Source organism: Triturus cristatus, chromosome 2_2 (assembly GCF_964204655.1).
Source record: "Triturus cristatus chromosome 2_2, aTriCri1.1, whole genome shotgun sequence".
Lineage (NCBI taxonomy): Eukaryota > Metazoa > Chordata > Amphibia > Caudata > Salamandridae > Triturus > Triturus cristatus.
In genome coordinates, this window is record NC_140582.1 from 1125418154 (window position 1) to 1125442130 (window position 23977).

The window sequence follows — 23977 nt, forward strand, 5'->3', positions numbered from 1 at the left end:
CCACCTTTCATCTCTAAACCAAGGAAATCATCTGCGGAGTCCCACAAGGTTTGTCACTAAGCCCCACCTTATTTAACACTAACATAACACCGCTTGGCAACATTGTCAGATCCCACGGGCTCCACATCCTCTCTTACACACACAGCAAACAACTCATTCTCTCCCTCTCAGAAGACCCAGCAACACAGGGATCAAATGCATGACCAGTGTTGCAGGTTGGATGAAGTAGGACAGCCTAAAGCTCACTGCTAACAAGACGGCGGCGCTGATCTTCAGAGGCAAGAACTACCCCTGGGATTCCTCCTGATGGCCTTCAGAACTCTCCACCAACCCCTCACTGACTGAGCATGCCAGAAACCTCAGAACCATCCTGGACAGCAATCTTACTATGGCCTCTCAAATCAATGCCATCACATCTCCTGCCTTTTCATAATGTGCATGCTACGCATGATCTTAAAATGGCTCACCCAGGACTCAAAGCACACCATTACCCAGGCCCTCGTCAAAAGCAGATAGGATTACAGCAATACACTCTATGTGTGAATACCAGCCCACCTCGTCGAGAGACTCCAGACCATCCAGAACTTTGCCGTTAGACTCAAACTTAACCTCCCTCAATGCACCCATATTACTCCCTGCCTCAGACAGCTGCACTGGCTCCCGACTGAGAAATGTTGCCAGTTCAATCTCCTCAAACATGCATTCAAGGTACTGCAAAACACTGGACCCTCCTACCTCAACCACCGCCTCCACTTCCATCAAGCCGGCAGAAGCCTTTGCTCTGCCTCTATCTCTCTCGTTCACACACTTGGATATGCAGAAGCAGAGGCGAAGGATGATTCTTCTCCAACATCACAGCAAAGTGCTGGAATGACCTCCACATCAGGGTCAACACGTCACTGCTGGAATTCTGAAAGAAGTTCAAGACCTGGCTCTTTGACAAGCACTCTAGTCCTTGCATTAACCACAGCCAGACTCAGCACCTGGATACCCTGACAGGTGATAAGGCGTTCTCTAGAAATCCACTAACATAACATAATATAGGGATTATTCATTCATAATTTCCAGGAATAGGCGATACAAAGACAAATAATATATTTTGATTTATGATGCTGTTTCCATGATTAATGAGGCCTGACTCCTGAAAATGCGTGAGAAACACATAAGTGAGCCTAGGGTAAGATATAAGTAATGGCAGAAAATGTTTTTGGAGTACGGCCTAACATAGGGCCTCCTTTGGGGGGGTGGGTCCATTTCTGGGAGATGTTAGTTTATTTTAAATTGGTCAGAATTCTACTGAAAGGTGTACGAAATACATCTACTATAGTTCTATTGCAAACACTTGTCAAGGATTCTGTGGTGCACTGATTGAGAGCTGCTGCAATCTGCATTTGTGTAATTCTTAGCTCTTTGCTTTGTGAGTCTGGTCTTACTTCACTAAATTCAGCTTTGAAGCAGAGGCGACTCCTCCGTGAGAGCAGAGGAGCATTTTCCTGCTAAAAAATACCCCAGATCATCTGAAAAATAAAATGGTAATAAGGTTTATTTTTTACCATTTTATTTTTCAGCAACCAGTCCTGGATGGAGTGTCATGACGGGGCGGGGCACTTGCTGCTAAGGGAGCTGTGCACTTATGTTTAAAGTGCGCATGTCCCTTTGGCCGCCGTCTTGCGATGGCCAGCCAGACATGCACATTTTTACCTTCTCTAACCCAGCTGTCTTTAAGAGCGCTGAGAGAGGCCGCCCCCTGCAATCCTGTTGCTTCTCTCACAGCATGAGAGCAGCACCAGGATTGGGTAGTGCAGTTTCCTGGGTACGGAGCTTCCAGGAGCGAAGACACCCAAGCGAGGGGGATGTTGTGTGGCAAGTCATCAAGGTAAGTGCCTTTCTTTCAAATTATTTTAATGCCACACATTTTTTGCCCACCCACCACCATAAATACATACCAGCCGCCATTGCTTTGAAAACTGTTTTCCCACCAGAAAAGGCATTATAACATAGACCACTCATCTGAGCTCCAGGTGATCCTTAAAATGCAGCTTGCTTGGAGCATTACAATGTTGTAAAGCAAATATGAAACAAGCAAATGTATGAGACCTTGAACAAGAAAATACTGTTAATGGAGGATGCAATGAGCATGTGATCATAATAGGAGGTAATACCTGTCTCCGTAGGTCTCTTGTTTTTTTGGTCATTTTATCAATGGCAATGTTCAGTGGGTCCCCTTTTTCCTTTCTTCCAGTCTGTAAGAGAAACATACACAAAAGTGGTTGTTATGCCATGTTATTCACTGTATGTAATATTTGCTTCCGTCCAAGACAGGGCTATAGAGACAACAGACACATTCATTATGGATGTGAAATTCAGTAACAAATTGATGATGTTGCTAAAAGCAGAGAATACCCATGTGGAAAACTGGCTGATGCCACATTGTGTATTTTATATGCCTGTTATGTGATATGCATGCGTGCAAAGAAATGGAGAAAGGACTGCGACTACTATTTTTGGGGATTTGAGTTAAAGGGAAGGAGCAAGAGGGATTTGTTCTAAACTAAGATTTTGCAGGGCTGAGAACTGGGATAGTGGATTTCATACTAAATGTGATTAATTATCAAATAATAAATAATTTATCTTCACATCTTAAAGCTGAACACGAAATTGAGATTACAACTGAGGTCACACCAGAGTGTTCGATTTCATATTGCTGCAAAATTGGCTTCGTTTCAGAAGTGCTTGTTCGTGCACTAGGATTCTTCTGTGAAAATGCCCAGTCAATAAATTAAATTATTTATAAGTCATAAAAACATCTTGCATCTTTAGAATTGTTTCATATCCTCTTTTTTATGTTTTACCATGCTATGTACAATGGACTGGAAATAATCCTCATCCTCCATAACCCAGTTTATCAGACACGGAATGAGTGCAAAAAGGCTATGCGCGCTTTTTGGTAGCGTGACCTAAGCAGCCATGGCCTCGCAAGAGAAAATGTGTGATATATAATTCAGTTCAACAAACACATCAAAAAAACAAAAGCCCAGTTAAAGAAATAACAAATTTTAGAGTCTGTACCATAGTTCAGTGAAAAATGAAACATTGAATAGCGCATCAACAGTAGCTGCTGGTGTCCGGGCTGAGTGGCGGGGTAAGGGGGTAGGGGGGACGAATGACGACAACAAAAAACAAATTAATAAACAACTTACCTGCCGCATCGACGCTCTTCTGCTCCTCACCAGCAGAGGCCCCCAGAATCCCCTGTGCCAGATCCTGATGCTGTTCTCTTGCTGCATTAGAGCAGCGTGAGGATACGCCAGAGCGCCCTCGATTTGCGCTCCCAGAGAGACTAGGAGCCTGTGCCTGCTGTCTCCAACCCCGCAACACAGCTCAGGGCAGAGACAGCTTCAGTGCGCATGTCGGTTCGGCCATCCTGAGCGGCTGGCCAAACCCACATGTGCACTGACAACAATGGCCACCCCTTCCCCTTCGTCACTGCCCCTGCTATGGCCCTGTCCCCAAGACTCGCCTGGGAGTGAGAAATAAAATGATAATACACCTGGTTTACTATAATTTCAGTTTACAATTTTTGCAGCTGCTGGTGGGAGGAGAGAGGGCGACGCTCCTCCGCTATAGCGGAGACGCCGCTGCTGCACATCAACAATTAATTTCTGGATCTTGTAACAAATGCCTGTCTATTTGTGCCAAGAAACCTCAGTTCTTTGCGCATGAAAAATGTCATGACTAATTTGAAAAGATGTAAAAAGAGGCATAATCTCATTGAGCCAGATTCTCATCGCTAATGGTGCATTTAGTTTACTCCACAAGTAAATACCATATTTACGAATGCAATACTGTTCTATGTCAAAAAACAGGTTTAGCATTCATAAATAGAGTTACTTCTTCAAAGACTTTTGAGTGAGTAATAGTGCCAGCAGGGTTGGGGAATGTGTGGGGAGTAGGACACCATTGCCTTGTGAGTTCTCACCCATAAATGTACATATTCATAAACTCACTTCCAACTTGTTCCCACGTTGGCCAAAGTGGAAACGGTTAGAGATTTACTCCTGTCATGGAGAAGGGACAATTCCCGAAATTACAGGGAAGGTGAGGAAGGGGTATAGTAGCCTCATAGAGAAAAACATAGCTAGCAAGTACATTTGTTTTTTCTTCCGTCGACTTTCGCAAGAGAAAATATACTTGTGCATATTTTCACATGAAATAGATGGAAATCACAAACATTTTCCAGGAGCATGCCGGGAAACCTGTGATTGCCGTCCACGTCCATCGACTACAAACAGGTCATTGTTTACAATCAACTCCTTTGCAATCAAGGGGACTCAAACAGTGATTGGAAGTCAGAATCCTCTTCCTGCAGCCATAACTGTGAACATCTTGTGCTTAAAAGTCTTATAAACGCTTGCAAGATGTTTAGGTACCGCTTTAGACTGATCACTGGCAACGCTCATTAAGTATTGCCATGTGCAGCATCTGTGACTGTGCCTTTTTATAGACAAGGCATACTCCATTCTGTTAATCATGTGAAGTAACACAGCATGTTGTCATGCATGCGACTAAGGCCATATGGTGACACATGGTGCAGCCAGAGATGGAACAGAATTTTAAGCAAACATGCACAGAAGTCATGGGGGACTTTAGTTTATTCCAGTGTAGTCAAGTGGAGGACTTTGAATTAACTGTGGAGAGAGTGTGAAGGAAGTGTAAGAGAGGACCTACATTCTCTAAAAGTGGAGGAAAGAAATCGTGCTCTTTGGGGGAAGATCCATGCTGTTGACTGACGTTCTTAAGAAGGATATGTTTTTGGTTTTTAATTCAAGTTTCTGAGGTGTGCTTTTGTGAACAGGATCTATCATTTCCTGAACCAGAACCGCGAGCATCTTTTACCCAATAGTCAATTGCTTTACTAACAATACATGAACTTCTTACCAGGCCTGCAGGGCCTGCAATGGGAAAGTGATAATGACTCCACAAGGACATCTAGCTACTCTTGTAATAAAGCAAGTTAAACTTTGTCAGTGGCACCTAAATACTTTTTATTTGACAGCACCAGCATTCACCACCATGTCTGTGGACTTCATAACAAGAAATTGCACACACATTTCTTCGACAGCAGTGACAAATCCTGGTAGGGTAGGATACCAGAAAAAGCAAAGCATCAAAGGTTGTCCCTAGTTTTGAAATCTATTGTAGCCTTTGAGCCTGCCGTTGCGGTCTCTATTGCCCACTAACGGCCCACTCCAGTGTTAAAGGTCCGAGCCTAAGGCCTCACGGAGTTCGAGTTGGTTGAAATCCCCCTCGGGCTCCGTGAGGCCTTTGTTCACAGCTGTTGCTGTAAACAAACATTGGAATGTTTATGCTCCGGACTTCTACCAGCCATTAGAAACCTGGAGCACTCCATTGTTTTGAATGGATCACTCAACATTCCAATGTTCTGATGTATATGTTAAGTGCCAGCCCTATTCTATAGATCTGGAGAAGCATTTCCCGGAAATCATTGAAACTGGGAAATGGCTGCATTTTTTTAAAGGACAGTAGTAACTGCAGTGGGAGAGCACCATCTCAGCCTCAGAACTGCAATCTGTGCAACTTGACAGTGTCAACTGTTCTCAGCAGGATCGGGGTTCATTTGTTGTTACACTGTTAATGTCTCTCAATCTAGCTGGGAACTGCAGTCTTCCAGATGGGATGCAGGTAGCACTGCTTCTATTTAAATGTAGCACTGCTCAACAGATCTCATGCGCTTGTTTACACAGGTTTTCAATTCATTCAGAGGCATAGAATCAGCTATATTCATCAAGACTATACTTTTATTTGTACATTCCCAGCACTTCTCTGCAGGACTGACTTACTTTCACTTGGAGAGCGTGCCAGCACAGCTGAAGAGGACTTCAGTACTTTCATATTGACATTACTGGCAAATCACACCAAGACTGCAGTCTTTTCAGGGAACTGCATCAATGCTGCCTCAAAAGGGCTGCAGTCCTTTCAGTGAAGCAGCACTAGCACTCTTGAGCAATACTGCACTATTGTCAGATGAAAAGAGTGCAGACTTTTGAAGAGGACAGCAATATTTTCATAAAGGGTTCTGTACTTTTGAACAAAGCTTCACTATTTTCAAAAGTGTATCAAACTGCTGAAAAATACTTCAATATTTTCATATAGCGTTTCGCACTTTAGAGCACGACTGTAATATTTTCATATGGAGCTCCGTACTATTGAAGAGGACTGCTATATTTTAATGCAGGGTTCTGTACTTTTGAACAAGACTGCAATATTTTCAGATGGAAAGAGTCCAGACTTTGAAGACCATTGCAATATTGTCAATCAGAGGGGCATATTTACAAGTCTCAATCGCCACCGGAGCGTCACTTTTTTTGACACTTCAGTGTCATAGTGCCATTTCCCATATTTCCAAGGTGGCGCTAAGCCACTTACCGTGGCTTAACACCACCTTGCAAGTATGTTCCTTTACGCCACAGTCCCCTGAGGCAATGGGGTGTGCAATGGGAGTTGGTGTGGGCGTTCCACCGCAACATCCTTTGATTTTTGACTCAGCCTCAGATTTGCACGGCTGAGGCAGCACCAAAAAAAGCGCCATTCTCATGCTAATGCCATGGATTACCAGGCATTAAAATGGCGATACGAGGAGAAATCATTCATTTCTCCTTGTTCTTTCCACGGGTGCTGCATTCTGCAGAAAACATAGAAAGAGCAAATCGCCATTAATGATTGTTTATGTGCTGGAAGGAACACCTTCCTGCACATAAACAATTGCCCCTGCAGTGCAGGCACCCTTGCCACATGGTGGCAGGGTACCTGGACTGGTGCTTGGCAGCTTTTTTGCACCAGCGCTATGGGAAACACAGGAGTGTGCCGTATTCTTTTGAATACAGTGCATCCCTGCGTTTTAAAATATCGGAGCAGGGCGCAGCTAATTTTGGCGTGGCTCCGCGTTCTGACATTGTTTTGTAAATATGCCGTAGAGTTCCGTCATTTTTAACTACTTCAATATTTCCATATGGAGTAGTATACTTTTGAACAAGACGGCAATACTTTAATAAGGAGTTCAGCACTTTTGAGGAGGACTGCAATATTCACATATAGATTTCCGCACTTTTGAAGAGCATTTTTTTTTCACCTACAGAGAGCAACAGCAGGACTGCAATCTTTTCAAATGGATAGCCCAAGCACATCTCAGAAAGACGGCAATCCTTTCCTGCTGACACTTTTGGTCTTTCTTAGCAGGGCTGTAATTTCATCAGTGAGAGAGAACCACCACTTCCGAACAGTAATAAGATATTTATCATAATTCAGAATAGCAGTGCCAACATTTCTTATCCAGGATTTAATCTTTTCAAGCTGAGGAGGACAGCACACATCGACAGGAACGCAACACTTTCAATGAAAAAGTTTGGGCACTTCCCAGCAAAGGTAAAATCCTTTACGTGCAAATATATAAGCCTTACTTAACAGTACTGCAGGATTTCAACAACAATGCACTATATTAGATTACATTTACTGCTGTTGATCAATTAGAATCTTTACAACACACAACCTGAAAACAGATATTGTGTAAATCTACAATAAAACATGAAGCAACATCTACTCATAGACATACAATTTATCATAAGATTGACAAATTTAGCACAACGACACCACTTAGTTCTGCGGTTTCTAGTTGGCTCAGGTATGCACCCTATCCAAGCAGGAATCACCACTCTTGTCAGGGTAAGCTAGATATACACTAAAAGGGAACCTGTGCTCACCCTTTGGTAGCCTGGCACAGAAAAGTCAGGCTTATCTAAAGGGGCAATGTGTAAAGTGTTTGTGCAACACAAACACAATAGCACTACCCTATTTTTCAACTTATACCGCTCTCAATATATCTTCTAGCTCAACTCTGACTCATCTCAAACCTCTTTCTACTACTCTTTCCAATGCACTACCCTATTTCTCACCCTATACCTCTATCAATATATCCACTACCTCTACTCTCTCATTCATCCCAAACCCCATACCACTACTATGATCCCCAAGCAAACCTTTACAGACTCTTCCCTACTCCACCCATCCTTGCATCATGTCATACCACTTTTTACTATTCTGATCCCCCAAAACAAGCCTTTCCAACCCCTCCCTCTGACTCTTCCCCCTTCACCTCCTTTTTACTCATCCCCCTCCAACTCCCTTTTACTCATTCCAAAGCTATGAGCTCCAAAACAAACAAAAAAAACTCTAAATCCTTCTCTTCTATCCCTCCACTATCATTTTCAATCCAAATAACAGACTAACATGTCCACCACTCAAATTAATTTCATATTTCACTGTACTAATTCACCACTAATCTTGTATGGGTTCCGGAGTAGCGTGCTAATCGTCTGAAATCGCTTCAACGCCCCATCAAGGGTAGCAAGCGCTATATAAATGCAAACCCTTTTCCCTCTTTTATGCCTCCACTATCCTTCTCAAGCCAAATAACTAAGATATCACCCGCTCAAATTACTTTCATATTTTCACTATATTAATTAATCACTAATCCTTTATGGGTTGATAAGTAGCGTGCTACTCACCAAAAAAGGGATTTGACACCTAGTCAGGGGTAGCAAGCGCTGTATAAATGCAATTACAACACAATACAATGCAATACAATGAAAACACTCCAGAAATATTCCATACAGGTTTAGCAAACTAGATCATATCTTATGAGTCAAACAAGCCCAAAATGATAAAAATCCAATAAGTAGAACAGGAATTAGAATTTTTAAAAGGATAAATCAAAAAGTAGTGCTTAGAAGCGAAAAGCGGTTAGGGGTTACTTGAGGTCCCGTTGGACCGGGGTAAATCCAAAGTTCAGGGTGACTGCAATGGAGTTGTTCAAATCAAGATGTGGAGGAAGAAGCATAGGTTCAGTCAGCTTCTTATTTATATTGACCAAAAATCATAAAGGGGGGAATGAACCACATGCATCTATATGCCAGAGTCTCTGGAAAACGTTTTCTTGAGACCCTCAATCACGCTGTCATTGGCCTAGAGCAGGGTTACTCATAGTACGGCCCGCGGGCCGCCAGCGGCCCGGCAAGCCTACCTCGGCGGCCCGCGGACCTTGCAGACATCCTGCATGTGTTTCAAACAAAATTTAAATAATGTTAGCTAACACTGTCAGAGTGTCCGGTGCAGCAGCCCGGACTCTGAGACTCTGCTCTGTGGGGGCCGGGGGATTCCAGTGATTGTCAAAGGGGCCTAAGAGGTGAAATACAACAAAACTTTAACACGTAAATGGTCTTTTAACGACCTGTGAAGTACTCGGGTGAGGCTGTGTGTGAGCGCTGGGAAGTTGCCTCAGTGTGGCTGTGTGTGTGCGTGCTGGGAAGCTGTCTCAGCCCTGGCTGAGGGCTGACACACACACAGGGTGAGATGACAGAGGGTGAGGGAGCGAGAGGGAGACAGAGGGAGAGGGAGGGAGGCAGAGGAAGGGAGACAGAGAGAGGCAGAGAGGGAGCGAGCGAGGGAGACGGAGGCAGAGGGAGAGAGACAGAGGGAGAGGGAGAGAGACAGAGGGAGAGAGACAGGGAGAGATAGAGGGAGGGAGACAGGGGGAGGGAGACGGAGGGAGGGAGAGGGAGGGAGAGGGAGATGGAGGGAGACAGAGGGAGGGAGGGAAACAGAGGGAGGGAGGGAGACGGAGGGAGACAGAGGGAGGGAGACAGAGGGAGGGAGGGAGGGAGACGGAGGGTGACAGAGGGAGGGAGACAGAGGGAGGGAGAGGGAGACAGAGGGAGAGAGGGAGAGGGAGGGAGAGAGACAGGGAGAGATAGAGGGAGGGAGACAGAGAGAGAGAGACGAAGGGAGATGGAGGGAGGGAGAGGGAGGGAGACAGAGGGAGGGAGACAGAGGGAGGGAGACATAGGGAGGGAGACGTAGGGAGGGAGATGGAGGAAGACAGAGAGAGGGAGGGAGAGGGAGGGAGACAGAGGGAGGGAGGGAGGGAGGGAGAGGGAGACGGAGGGAGACAGGGAGGGAGGGAGACGGAGGGAGACAGGGAGACGGACGGAGGGAGACTTGAGGGAGAGGGAGGGAGAGGGAGGGAGACGGAGGGAGGAGGCCGACAGAGGGAGGCCGACAGAGGGAGGCCGACAGAGGGAGGGCGAAAGAGGGAGGGCTACAGAGGGAGGGGGAGGAGGGAGACAGAGGGGGAGGAGGGAGACAGAGGGGGAGGAGGGAGACAGAGGGGGAGGATGGAGACAGAGGGGGGAGGGAGGACAACGGAGGGAGGGCGATGGAGGGAGGGCGATGGAGGGAGGGAGACAGGGAGAGAGACAGGGGGAGAGAGACAGGGGGAGAGAGACAGGGGGAGAGAGACAGGGAGGGAGAGAGACAGGGAGGGAGAGAGACAGGGAGAGGGAAAGGGGGAGGGAGTGGGAGAGAGGGAGGGAGGGGTAGGGAGGGGGAGAGGGAGAGAGAGAGAGATCTGTGTATGCTGGGTCTAGTGGCTCAGTGGACGAAGGCGTCTGCTGCAGGGACCTGTGCTCAACCTCATGGTCAATTTTTTTTTTTGCTTTAGCCCCGCCCCTCCCCCTCTGACCCCGCCCCCACCGGTGCGGCCCTCGGCCACAAACCACACTGTAAATTTGGCCCCCGAGAGAAAGTTTGTGAGTACCCATGGCCTAGAGAGTATGTTTAGCTCTGCTTGCATGATCTGGTAAATAGCTTCATCATTGGGTCTTTATCACTTGAGTGTCCCATTCTCCAAGTGATCCTACATCCTCCACCAGGAAGGAGACTGTCTGCGTAGAGACAGCGGCATGTGCTTAAAATTAGCTCTTGTCCAGTAAGGTAGGTTTTAATTAAAAGCTGGATAAGGGTAAGGTTAAAAACTGTTCGTGTTGATATGGACAATGTATTAGTCCACAACACCCGGTAATCAGGTCAGCATGCTTCTGCCAATTGAATCCCTTACGGGTCTTGTGGCTTTCATTAGGACCATTATTGTTGAAGACCTAAATTCTAGGGTACTTTAATGGCTTGTATACGTGTGAGTGAGTTTGGTCACTCACCCATCTTCTTCTTGGAGCACATTGTGCTCTGAGTACGATGTAGTTACTGGTTCTACATTATACCTGGAATTTAAAGGGGAATTGGTATTTCCCCCTGGACATGGAGAGCGCTCAGCACAATATTCTGATGGTTTGGACCAGACGCTGCGTTTCAGTTGTTACTGCGTCTCCCGCATATTCCGAAATGAAACCACAATGGAGAGCACGCCAGCTACAGGACTCACGGGTCCCAGTGAAAATGAATGTTGTATGGAGCAAGCGTCAACGTCGAAAACTCAATGCATCAGCTCCGTTCTGCTTAGGCGATGAGGGCTTCATTGACAAACCTCTTTATGATGCAGGTGCTGCGTTGTCATCGAGCTGCACTCCATTGCGTCATCGAGCCATGCAATCTGATAAAGCAATGTCATTGATCGCCTCCTGCGTCGGCGTCCAAGTGCAGTGAGTAAGTTCCGATCACCGATCTTGATGGTTCTGGACTGCAGTAGCCATTTTTCAAGGGCCTAGGACTGGATTGGCACTACTTGGCTGGGCAGGACTCACAGGTGCTGTTGCAGGGTTGAAGGAATTTTGAGGGCCCTGGGACTTCAGAACAGGGGGCAAGACTGCAAGCCCTTGGAGGCACTCTGGGTTCAAGTGAAATGGGTTCAGTCCTAGTCCTCAGCATGACAGAGATCAGCAGGCAGCAGGGCAGTAGAGAAACTCAGAAAAGCAGATCTTCCAGAGCAGTAGTCAAGCAGAGTGGAAATCCTCATAGCACATCAGCTTCTACCCTTGTGAGAGTTCTTCACAGGTTCAGTATTGTACTGTCCTGGTAGGGTCAGAGGTCCAGTACTTATACCTGGTTGTGCCTTTGAAGTGAGGGTGACTTCAAAGCAGGCCCTTGAAGTGCACAGGTCCCCCTATCTTCCAAGCTGTGGCTCCAGACTATCAGTAGGGGGGGATCATCTCTTTGTGTGCTAAACAGGACACTGACTATTTAGGTGTAAGTGTCAGCCCTCCCCCCATCCTGCCCGGGAAGAGCTATCAGAATGCAGATGAATGCAGATGAGTCCCTATCACACCCACCCTTCCTGTTGTTGTGGCTCTCTCCAGAGGCAATGCACAAAGTGTAGCTCTCACCCACCTCATACATGTATTGGAGACAGGCTGCAAGGCACACAGAGCAGTGAGAGCAGAGAAATGTCCACTTTCTAAAAGTGAAGACAACAACCCAGAAATGTATCTGGGAATACCCAGTGCACTACAAATTAATACACTGAAAGTGTATACTCCTTGTTTTCAAAAGAGAAGAATGAACAATAGTAAATGGTTCTACTAATTATAAACAACAATAATCAACACATTGTCCATGAATCAAAATTAAGTCTGTAAATCAGAACATCCAACCGACGAATGAATTCTTTCTTCGTTTATTTCTGAAGATTGCATGTATGGAATAATGGAAAGATGACAAATGAAACAGCTTTCAATCAGCCAAAACATCAGGGTTTTTCACATTTCCCAATGCATTTCGGGCTTTTTAAATAAGCCCTTCGTCAGGGGGATCTAGAAAGTAACAATATTCCTATTACAAATATTACTGACACAAGATATTGACTTAAAAGACATTCTGGGTCAATAGGGGGCAGGAACACCAGTCTATGATGGTCTCATCCTAACTTATAAGGAAAAAGAAATAGAAAAATGAAAGGAAAATTAACTGAAGTAAACAGTGATAAAGAGACCAACCACAACCATCGAAAACAACCTCAATAGTTTCCAAATAAAATGTGCACCAACAGAAGTTGATTATGAACAGCCACCACCATCACAAATTATTGTGCACCGTGAAAAAGTTCCAACACTAATAACCAACCCGGCATGAATAACCAAAAGGTAATATCATGCGCTTACCTACACTGTTCCGTGAAAAACCAAATTCCTAACTTATGTGAAAACGAAATCAAACCCAAACGAAGTCTGCGAAATAACAAATGGCATGATTAATGCTCGAAAACATCAACAACCTAAACGTGAAAAACTCATCACAATGCTCACAAAACGCTTACCAAATTCGTTGAAACCTGGTGCATCAACTAGGTGACATGTAAAAATTAACTACCGTGTCTAAAGAGCAACGAAGAAACAATAATAATTATACATTTTCCCAAGTGAGAGTATATGTGCCAAGTTAAGTGAAAAAACGTACATACAACACTTACCGCATGACTAACTGACAAATTCACCCTAAATGGTGCAAAAAGTGTTGGTTAACGGCGACCTGAAACCAACACAAAATACAAGTTAAAATGTGGCTACTATTGAAAGTGGACCTTAACCGAATAGCGTGAGACTACAAATGAAACCAGAAACTCACCAAAAGTGCACACTCTCAACTTGTTGCAATCTGAAGTACCAGCGCGCGTTCTACCAGAGAAAACAACCGATCTAGTTTGGTGCGTATTAACGTAATCACGCAAGCAAGCTGAAGTCATGGAAATAGGACTGACGTTTTCAGAAACGGCCGCCATGACAGTGAACTCATAAACATGAAATTTAAATAATGACTCCACAGTGTCGGTGAACACGATAAAAGTGATTAAAAATCATTAAAAAATTAAAAATGAATGAAAAATAATAAAAAGAGTACAAAGATAGTGACCAAGTGAACAAAAAGTGAAGGTGACACACCACCAAATCAATAAATGCGGAAAGATGACAGAAAAAAGAGATGACAGAAAAAAGACTCCAACTTGAGTTTAAGAAAACAGTAAACAGCCTAATCAAATGCAGACATTGTGAATAAATACTACACAAAACGTGCCATTCAAGCAATAAGTGCAATGATGATGAAACCTAATGGCAATACAGCTGTAACATAAACATGATGATGCTGTTAATAATCTGAACAAAAGTACAGTTTAGATCATATGTGGTCTAACCTAAAACATCAATAAAAAGTTACATGAAAACAAGTCTACGTACAATTTAAGACAGGCGTAGAGAGCATCAATCGATGGAAAATGATGATATTATAAAAAACAAGACAATTCAAATTTATCATCAACCCTTTCGGGGACAGTGTTTGCATGAACCAGATCCAATAAGTTTCACGCTGAGAAAGAACTTTGGACATGTCTCTATCAGAGGAATGCTTTAAAATCTCGAGAACCCCAAATCTGAGTTGAGCTATAGTATGCTTAGCCGATAACCAATGCTGTGCCAATGGGGAACTGATGGTTTTTGTACGAATCCTACTTTTGTGTTCCGTGATCCGAGTTCTAAGAATCCTTTCAGTTTTACCAACAAAGTGTAAATCACATGGACATTTAATCACATATATCACATATTGACTATTGGCGTCGAAATTTAAAAAAATCTTTTTGCCTGTGCGAGGATGTGAAAAACTTCTACCTGTGCACAGGTCTCCCTATCTTCCAAGCTGTGGCTCCAGACTATCAGTAGGGGGGATCATCTCTTTGTGTGGTAAAGAGGACACTGACTATTTAGGTGTAAGTGTCAGCCCTCCCCCTTCTTGCCCAGGAAGAGCTATCAGAATGCAGATGAATGCAGATGAGTCCCTATCACACCCACCCTTCCTGTTGTTGTGGCTCTCTAGAGGCAATGCACAAAGTGTAGCTCTCACCCACCTCATACATGTATTGGAGACAGGCTGCAAGGCACACAGAGCAGTGAGAGCAGAGAAATGTCTACTTTCTAAAAGTGTCATTTCTGAAATAGTAATGTTAAATCCAACTTTACCAGTAAAGAGGATTTATCATTACCATTTCACAGATATGAAACATAACACAATTACTCCTTTCTAATCAGGAAACACAGCTTAAAAGTGTATTAACGAAATCCCAATGCTAGCCTATGAGAGGAATGGGCCTCATAGTAGAGAAATACAACTGTCCACTAAAAGAATGACAGGTCTAACAACCAATGTAAAACTTTTTTCAAACAAAAAGACAATACTATAGGAGATCTTAAATATAAAAGTAGAAAGTATATGATTCCTATAGGATATTTACTCTAAAGTTTTTTATTAGTGCTAATGTCAACACAGTCTTTGGAACATTAAAAAGCCTGAACTGGAGGTTTTGTAATAGATTTAACGTATTTCACAGAAGCCAAGTTAAATCAATGCAGGCCCGAATGTAAAACATCTAAAACATCAAACAAAAAGATGGCCTAGAGTTTTCCTGGAAAATCAGACTGTATCTTTACCTCATGCCAAAATTTCATATTTTAAGGACAAATGCACTATGAACACTTTTCACTTTCACATTTAGTTGGGGAAATCTATTTTTGTCGTACTGCATCCAATATTTGTGAAACTACTACAAATGTAGCTTTAAATGTGGAATACAATTTAAATGCACAGTTTATAGCTTTTTCTTTATTTAAATAAATGTAAAGTTAGCACTAGCTATTTGCTGGTGCTATGAGGAAAGGTTGTTACAAGCTGTGATGTGATGCTAGCACAAATCCTTATTTGTTTATACATTATTTCTTTAGAATTGTTTTTTTATGTGTGGAAAAATACTTCCCACACATTTCATCTATGACCAATTGAGGAACTCCATAGGGTGACATTATGATCCTTTTATTGTCACAATACTTCCTTCTGAACTTAGGGCAGGCATTTAAAGTACAAGGCTCATATTTATACGAGTAGCAGACTGGGCTGCTTATTGAAAGTTTAGTGTGTAAATGTATCTTTGTAGGGCCGAATCCTTTTTCATTCTGTGTTTTTGCAGCATTATTTGCTTCCTTAAAAATATTATTTTATCATTTAGACCAAAATACATTCTACTGCAATGGTACCTCCTTTTAAAAAAAAGCTTCTACATAGCAAACAAAATGCAGTGACAACTGATATTAACAGATACCTCTTAATTACTCAAGACTTTCTTGATCTAACAGTTTGTATTAAGAATGTACACATGCAGCATTACATTCTTGGCTCTAAGTAACATGAACACTACAAATGATGTTGTGCATGAATAAGCAAATATTAAAACGTGCTTTGTATGTTGGTTTTGTAAATCTAAATGTATAGGAAAAACAACAATCATACAGAAATTATGTAGAAACAGTATTCCAAGCATACATATATATACCAATCTTTATTCGGCATATAAAAATACCATAAAAGAACAATGTATCAAGGACAAAAAGGTTACAGGTACAAACTTAAAAACAATTCATCAAACTGAGTTCTGCATGATACATTTCAATAAATAGATAAAAGATATAGATGATAAAAGATATATACATCACATACAATCTATCCCTCGCCAATCTAAATCATCTTCAAACTCAGTTTGGGCCTGTAGCACACCATGATTAAAAAGCTACCAGATAGACTAGTAAAGGAACCATTTTTAGGACAATATAAGGGAATGGCAATCGAGAGATCTATGTACTTCTGCTACCCCTTGTGGTCCTTAATCTGGATGCAGCCCTTTTATAAATTAGTGATACAAAAAAGTGTAAAAGTATCTGGGGCCAACTTTAAAAATGACAAGGCCACCCGTGCTTGTTTAAATCTAGCTTTCTTTAAAATACCCTTTAGGAAAAGACTTCTAGGGTGTGAATAAAATGGGCACAATAAAACGAAATGAAGGGTGTCCTGTGGAGACCTGTGGTCGCAGTCACAGGGCCCCTTCATCTCTATTGACGGTGTGAACCCTGCCGGCTCTGCTAAGACATGATGCAAAAGGTTTAGCCTGAACCGTGTCATTAAAATTCTGTCATGAGCACTGCTTAAACAGGACAAGTATGGCTCGATGCCCTCAGTAGACTTGACTACTAAATGTTCTCTCACCGATGGTTTGACTAACTCTCTGTGTTCCCGGTCAATCAAGGTACACTTGAAGAACCGATCCTAGACCAGTGCCTTATCCTGCATGCTCATTTTATGAGGATTAGTAAATAAATCTGCACATCCCATTTTCTTAAAGGACTCCTTCACATATTTTAGCCAGGGGATTTTTAGCCCGTGGTCAAAAGAGAGACAGTCTTCTATGACCTGCCTGCTTAAAGCCGCCTGCTGATTTGCCCAGATCTTAACCCAACAGACTAGGGGTTTGACTGCCACCATGTCCGCGATGTATCGAGCACCCAATTCTTCATAGACAATATGAGCTGGCGTGCTCTGGCGACTTTTAGCAGGCGCCGGAAGTATATGTTCTCTTCAATTTGCAGTTGGGTAGCCGCAATAAATCCCCACACCTCACTACCATATAGCACTTTAGCACAGCACATGGAGCTATATAATTTCAGAATCTGCTCTGGGGACCAACGTCCTAGCCTTTGTGCAAAGTTCATTATTGATCCAGTACATCTGGTCATAGCTCGGCATTTCTCTTCTAATAAATATTTAACATTTAATCGACCATCAAATAAAATCCCAAGATATGAAAAGGACTGTACCTTTCCCAAACTATGTGATCCAATTGTGTAGTTATAGGATTTACCTGGCTTTTTCCCCACTTCCATAACGTAAGATTTGGCCAGATTGGGGGTCAAGTCCATAGTCTCCATAAATAACACAAAGCCATCTATTAAGAGCTGTAGACCTTTTGGGGTGCAGGCAAGTAATACCGCATCGTCTGCGTAAAGCAGAACAGGGATCCCGCGGGTACCTGTCCTGGGGGTATCTGCCTGCAGGGTGCTTAATGCGCGGTCCAGACCATTTATATATAGCGTGAGCAAAATGGAAGCTAATATACAACCCTGCCTGACCCCGTTGGAGCACGTAAAGGGTTCTGTTATTTTTCCATCCTGACTGTATCTAACCGCAGCGGTGGTATTCAGGTGCAAAGATTTTAAAATTTTAATAAGCCCCGGGTCCACCCGTAGCCCACCCATGATTGCCCATAATTTCTCATGATTGACTCTGTCAAAGGCCGCGGTCAGATCCATAAATGCCAAATACATCGTCCCTGGGCTGACCACTGTGTATTTGGCTGAAATGAGGTATAAATTAAGCCATTGATCGGTGGTAGATTTCCCTGGCCTGAAGCCAAATTGGAGATCAGTTATGACTTGGTGCTCCTCGACCCAGTCTGTCAGCCGGCTTAAGACCACACGCCCTAATACCTTTGCTGACACATCAATAAGAGAAATTGGACGGTAACATTGTGGGCTATCCTTGTTACCTTTTTTTTAAATGGGGACGATCGTGGCTGTGGACCAAGATGCTGGCATTACTGTGTCCACCGCTGCGTTTATGACCCTAGTCAGGATAGGCACCCAAAGATCCACTTTTCTTGTAAAAAGGTCGGGTGGAATCCCATCTGGGCCTGGGGCCTTATTCCTGGTTAAACCTTCAATTCCTATTTTTACCTCACCCAGTGAAAATCTTGGTGGGGGTATGCTCGGCTCCCTATTCTGCTTCTGCGACTGATCCATGCTTAAATGGTGATTGTAAAACCCTTGAAAGTGATCATGCCATTGCTCCGGCAGAATGTTATTACTTAATCCGGGTTTATTAGCAGCATGAAAACAGGGCCTGTTTATGACTCTCCAAAACGCGGTAAAGTCCTTTAGTGCCATTGCCTCTGTCAAGTCTTCCCAAGCTTGTCGTTGTAATTGATCTTTCCGTCCCTTGACAGGTAGCTTATATTTTTTTCTACAAAGGGTCACCCAGTCCCTGTTTCTTGGAGAAGTTTTTAAAGCATCTTTCAGCTCTCTTAGATCGCGTGAGCATTGTGGATCAAACCATCTTGGGTTGTCCATTTTGACCTTATGAGCTGGGGCTCTCAACAGACTATCAACTATTTGTGCGACAGCCTTGAAAGCCTCAACTAATTCAGCCCCTTCCACTTCTAGGTCTAGGCATCTTAGGATGACCTGCTCGCCTTCTTTTAAAAGAGATCTATAAAAGTCCTCGCCATTGACCTGCGTCCATCACAGCCTCCTGCCTTGATCCGTAGCCCTAACCACCCCCCCTACTCTAAGGGGTTCCTGGTGGCGGGATGCATCAACAAGGGATAGGGCAAGAGGATTGTGATCACTGAAGGCACTGTAACCAATACTAAACCCAGATACGCAATTTTTGAGTGATGCAGAGACAAAAATATAGTCAATAAATGAGGCACATCCTCTACCTTTAAATGTGGGATGAACCGTTTTATCCTGATTAGCATCAATTAAATCCATTGTGTGTTTTAGATCATGCGTGTTTAGTAGACCACTGAGTTCCCTTCCCTCCTTTGTATGTTCCATATGTCCATCCATGAGCGTACAGGATGAACAGTCTCCATAATATACCCTCAGATTTGGGCACAAATGACAGTTAAAATCACCTACTAGGACCAGCTGCAGCGCCGTCAGCCCTCGCTCCTGTGTCTGAGTGAGTCTAGTATTCAGTTCCTGCAGACTTACGGAACCCTGTGGTGTTGCATTATAAAAATTTGTAAAAAGTAACCTATAACCTTTATTACAAAGTGTGAGTCCCTGCACAACTTCTGAGCCTCAAGCCAAGTCTGTCCATCTTCCCTGTAATGTGAGATCTACATATATAACCAGCCCTCCCTTGGCTCTCCCTGACGCTGCCTTATGCGCCGGGCAAAAGAAGGTTTTGTATCCCTCTAGGTAAAAGTTGTTATTTACGGGTTCCCATGTTTCTTGTAAACAAATTATCTTGAATTCTCGTATATACAGTAGCCATTGTTCATTCTCAAATTTAGAGGATAGGCCTGCTATATTCCAGGAGACTATTTTTATTTCTCTCCCATTAGGCGTTTCTGCACTAACTGTTACCTGGGAGCTACAGGTCCTAATAGTTGTCTTACTTAAAACACATTCCGCATGGGCATTTACATCCTGATGATCACAGAAATTATCTCTTCTCCCCTCCCCATTAAGTCTATGTTGGTCATGGGGGTCATGGGGGTGTCTCCAACTCTGTCAGCTTCCATCATCGGACCTAGTCAGTCAATATCGTTTAGGTCTCTTAATGGAGCGAAGGTGTTATTAGTCGGCACTGTGTTGATCCGCCATGTTGCACCCTCCTGTTGACCCACATAGCCATATTGTTGGTTCGAGTTGGCCAATGGTCTATAAAAGAAACCCAGTGGGAGCAGCTTAATACTTGAGTCCACATCAGCTGGGTAGAACCCGCTACTCTGAGCAAGAGTCTTACGCACAAGGTCAGGGTGTCTAAGTGTCACGATTACACAATCCCCCCGAGAAGACTTTCCTGGTTCGACCGATCCAGGAGACTCTCCTTGCCATCAGGATGTGTCTGTGATCTCTAATATTAAACCCCGCATTCCTACACATCTAATGCGCCGCCTTATTAATCAGTTTTGGCGTGGGCTCCTCTTTTTCTTTTATATATGCTGGGCCGCTGGTTAAAACCACTGTATACGGACATGAAGCTGGGGGTAGGTCTAAAACTGGTAGGCCTGGAGTGCTCTGCGCGGTTAATGAGGACATCTCTTTGGATCGCTGTTGCACATTGTCTCCCCTTTCTGTCCTTGCGGTATCCGCTCGCTGTATTAGGGGATTGCCTGCAGTCCCTATCCTGGGTTCCCTCGGCCCCCTATTAACAGTACTTGTATTGGGTCTGGTTACTTCCGGCTGTACAAGTGGGACCCTATTGCCCATAGCATCTTCCCCTGTTGCGTATTCACTGTCCCCGTTTTCCCTCCACTCATTCACATTTACTGGTAATGTTACTGGGGCTTTGGAGGCTTCGGGTTCCCCCTGAGCAACACATGCGCACCTACATGCTCCTTGATTAACTGATGCGCTGCTGGAGTTCAGGAGTTGCGACAGTTTTCCTTCAATTGACCCTAATTTGCATAGAAGGGGCCCCATAAGAGCAGTCATCAGAGTCTCCAGTCTTTTCCATTGGTCAGGGTCACCCCCAAGATCCCAGACCGGGATATGGACACCACTGTTTGGAGTTTGATTCGCGGCCAATCCTCTATAAGGTTCTGAGTCACATTTATCAGGATACCCAGTTGTTTGATGCTTAGATCTGGGTTTTTGCTTCTGCCTTTGTGAAACTCCTCCCCATATGCGCTTCTCCACAGCCTGCTATCAAAGGCTTTGATGAACTTATCGTGCTTTCCCTGGTGGCCCTTTTAGATCGGGTAATAACCTCACCACGGCACGAGCCAGGCACAATTACATTGTGTGCCGTGGATGGAGTCAATGTCTCTTCCACCAGTATGGTCGAAAAATCATTATCGGGGAGCTCTGCAGTATTTTGAGCAGTATTTTGGGCAGAATTGGTGGCATGCATCTGTGCGACTGTGATCTGTAGCTAGAACCTGGGGTGGTAGAATGTGAATGGTCCACTAGTTGCTGCACACCCCTGGGGGATTTAGCCATATCTATACCTCCCATCGATGACCGTTTTTGGGCTGCAAATGTATCAAGCAAGAGTCTTTTTTCTGTGAGCTAAATCTCAAGGGTCAGAACCGACTCAGCTCTGATCAGAAAAGCGTCCAGGGTCCCCTCCCCTTTTAAATGGACCCATGACCTTACGTTCGCTCATTCTATTGACTAACAGTCGATCGCTTACAGGCGGGCCCTCACAATACACCGATTCAATAAAGTATCTTGTTTTAGTAGCTGAGGTCCACCTTGATGCGGGAGGGCTGCTCGCAATTTACCGCGCCTCCTGGTGCCGCGATAATGTCCTCAGAGAGTGTCTGGCAGTGCCTGCTGGGGGTTGTGGTCCGGCGGGACCTGCAGGGCAGTGGGCTGGTAAGCCGATCACCTCATGGCTGGTGTCAAGCTGTTGTCAGGAAGGGAGAAGAGTGAGGAAAAGCTGTTCCCCTCATGGCAGTACCAGCTGGCAGGTGAGTGCATCCCGTGCTGTGGGAGGGCTGCTCGCAATTTACCGCGCCTCCTGGTGCCGCGATAACGTTCTCAGAGAGCGTCTGGCAGTGCCTGCTGGGGGTTGTGGTCCGGTGGGACCTGCAGGGCAGTGGGCTGGTAAGCAGTTCCCCTCATGGCAGTACCGGCTGGCAGGTGAGTGCGTCCCGCGCTGCGGGAGGGCTGCTCGCAATTTACTGCGCCACCTGGCACCGCGATAACGTCCTCAGAGAGCGTCTGGCAGTGCCTTCTGGGGGTTGTGGTCCGGCGGGACCTGCAGAGCAGTGGGCTGGTAAGCCGATCCCCTCACGGCTGGTGTCAAGCTGTTGTCAGGAAGGGAGAGGAGTGAGGAGAAGCCATTCCCCTCAGGGCAGTACCGGCTGGCAGGTGAATGCGTCCCAAGCATACACTCATTATCACAAATGTACTGCGTTTAAACAGAAAATTGATTTTGTGAGGGTGAGAAAGCTCCAGAGGATGTCATCTACGAACTTTAAGAGAAGATCTGGAATCATAATATGGATTTTTGCAGATAAGCCAAAGGTAAGGGGGAGGGATATTTGGGAGGAGAACCATGGGGCATTGAGCAGTATATGACATGCACATATATAGGGAGTACTATCAAAGTTGAAGTAGATGGTGTATATCTACTACATCAGAAGAAAAATGCCTATCTACTTCCTACCAAGAACAACGTTTTCCTAGTTCTTAATGTCAACTATCTTGTTGCAAGATATTTCAATAGACATTTAAAGTGCCATGATCGGAAAGTATTCATGATGCCCATGCCATAAAACACCGCAAAGAACTGCTCAATCTTAGAACATACAGAATATTTCATATTAGAACATACATATTTTATTTTAGAATGTACAAAATATTTTATTTTAGTGAGAAAAAGATATTATTGAGAAACAAGTGTATCATGTATATAACATGTGCATGGCTAAGCTCTCTTCTGGAAATGCTGGTGATAAATTACAATAATCTTTTGTAAATTACCAAGGTTCTATTCCACGTGATAAGTTACATAGTACTTTCCTTAAATTAACATACTTTTGTTGTGAGGAAAGCCAACATAATTTCTTAGTAACTACGAAGGGTAAAACCAAATAACTTAATTTTTAGCAGTATTTATAGAGAGCCATCATTTGTTATAAGATTTATGTTTACATTTTAAGCAAATAATAAATGTAATACTATGTAAAGAACATAGGTGCACTATGGATAATCAGCTCACCTTTCAGAGACATACTATTCTGTGGGTTCACTGGGTGTCCTTTCGTTGCTATTGATTCATTGATCACAATTTATAGAAAATAAAAAGCTGAATCCTTGTGATAAATATAATCAAAAAGGGAAATGTGGCCAAATTATAATATGTGGCCCTGCGCAGACAATACATGTGTTTCAAGTTACTCTGCATACCCTGTATTTTCGTATTCCATGTGAGCCCACAACGAAGGAGCTGCATCATCTCTGTGCTCTTTAGATGTGATCAGTATCACACTTTCTTTCTTAGGACCCTACAACCTGAGGGTCTGAAGACCCTACAAAGGTGAGGGAAGTATTGACTTTTTCTTAAACTTTTATGCATTTTCAGCCCTTTTTCAGCCTTCAAAACACCAAGAACACCGAAAAACACAGTAGTGTCAGTACACTAGTAGGCCCCTTTTTATAAGGTTGATTGTGATATGTGCAGTAACTGCTGTTACAATATGAATGGGATTTTTTAGTTTTGTGATAAATATTGGCAGGTCAAACCTGCCAATGTTTATCATGAGAAAGAAATACTCAGTATTTACTGGGACATGCAGTTTTAGGTGCAGTGAGCACCAACATGTGCATCTTATTCTGCAAAACCTTGTAATTACGTAGTATTGACAGCCTCCAATAAATTCCAACAGTAGATTTTATCAGGTGAGAAAAATATCACACCAATTACCAGACCACTCGTAAAGAGGATGTATGTGTCTGCATACTGTGCTCTTCTCTGAGCAGGTGTGCACAGCATCAATGGAAGTGTGTGCCTCGAGGGTGAACAAGTTACATACTGTTTTTATGCACGTAGGCACATAGTGATG

At 43.9% G+C, this 23977-nt stretch overlaps 1 protein-coding gene across 3 annotated transcripts in view; it reads right to left on the reverse strand.

Moving 5' to 3' along the window:
* Positions 1-23977, reverse strand: part of CTNNA2 (catenin alpha 2) — a 3048772-nt gene that overhangs the window by 1163289 nt on the left and 1861506 nt on the right. For all 3 annotated transcript variants that reach the window (XM_085642663.1, XM_085642662.1, XM_085642661.1), the window contains exon 8: positions 2163-2243. In XM_085642663.1, coding sequence (XP_085498789.1) covers positions 2163-2243 — 81 coding nt within the window. The remainder of the gene's footprint in view (positions 1-2162; positions 2244-23977) is intronic.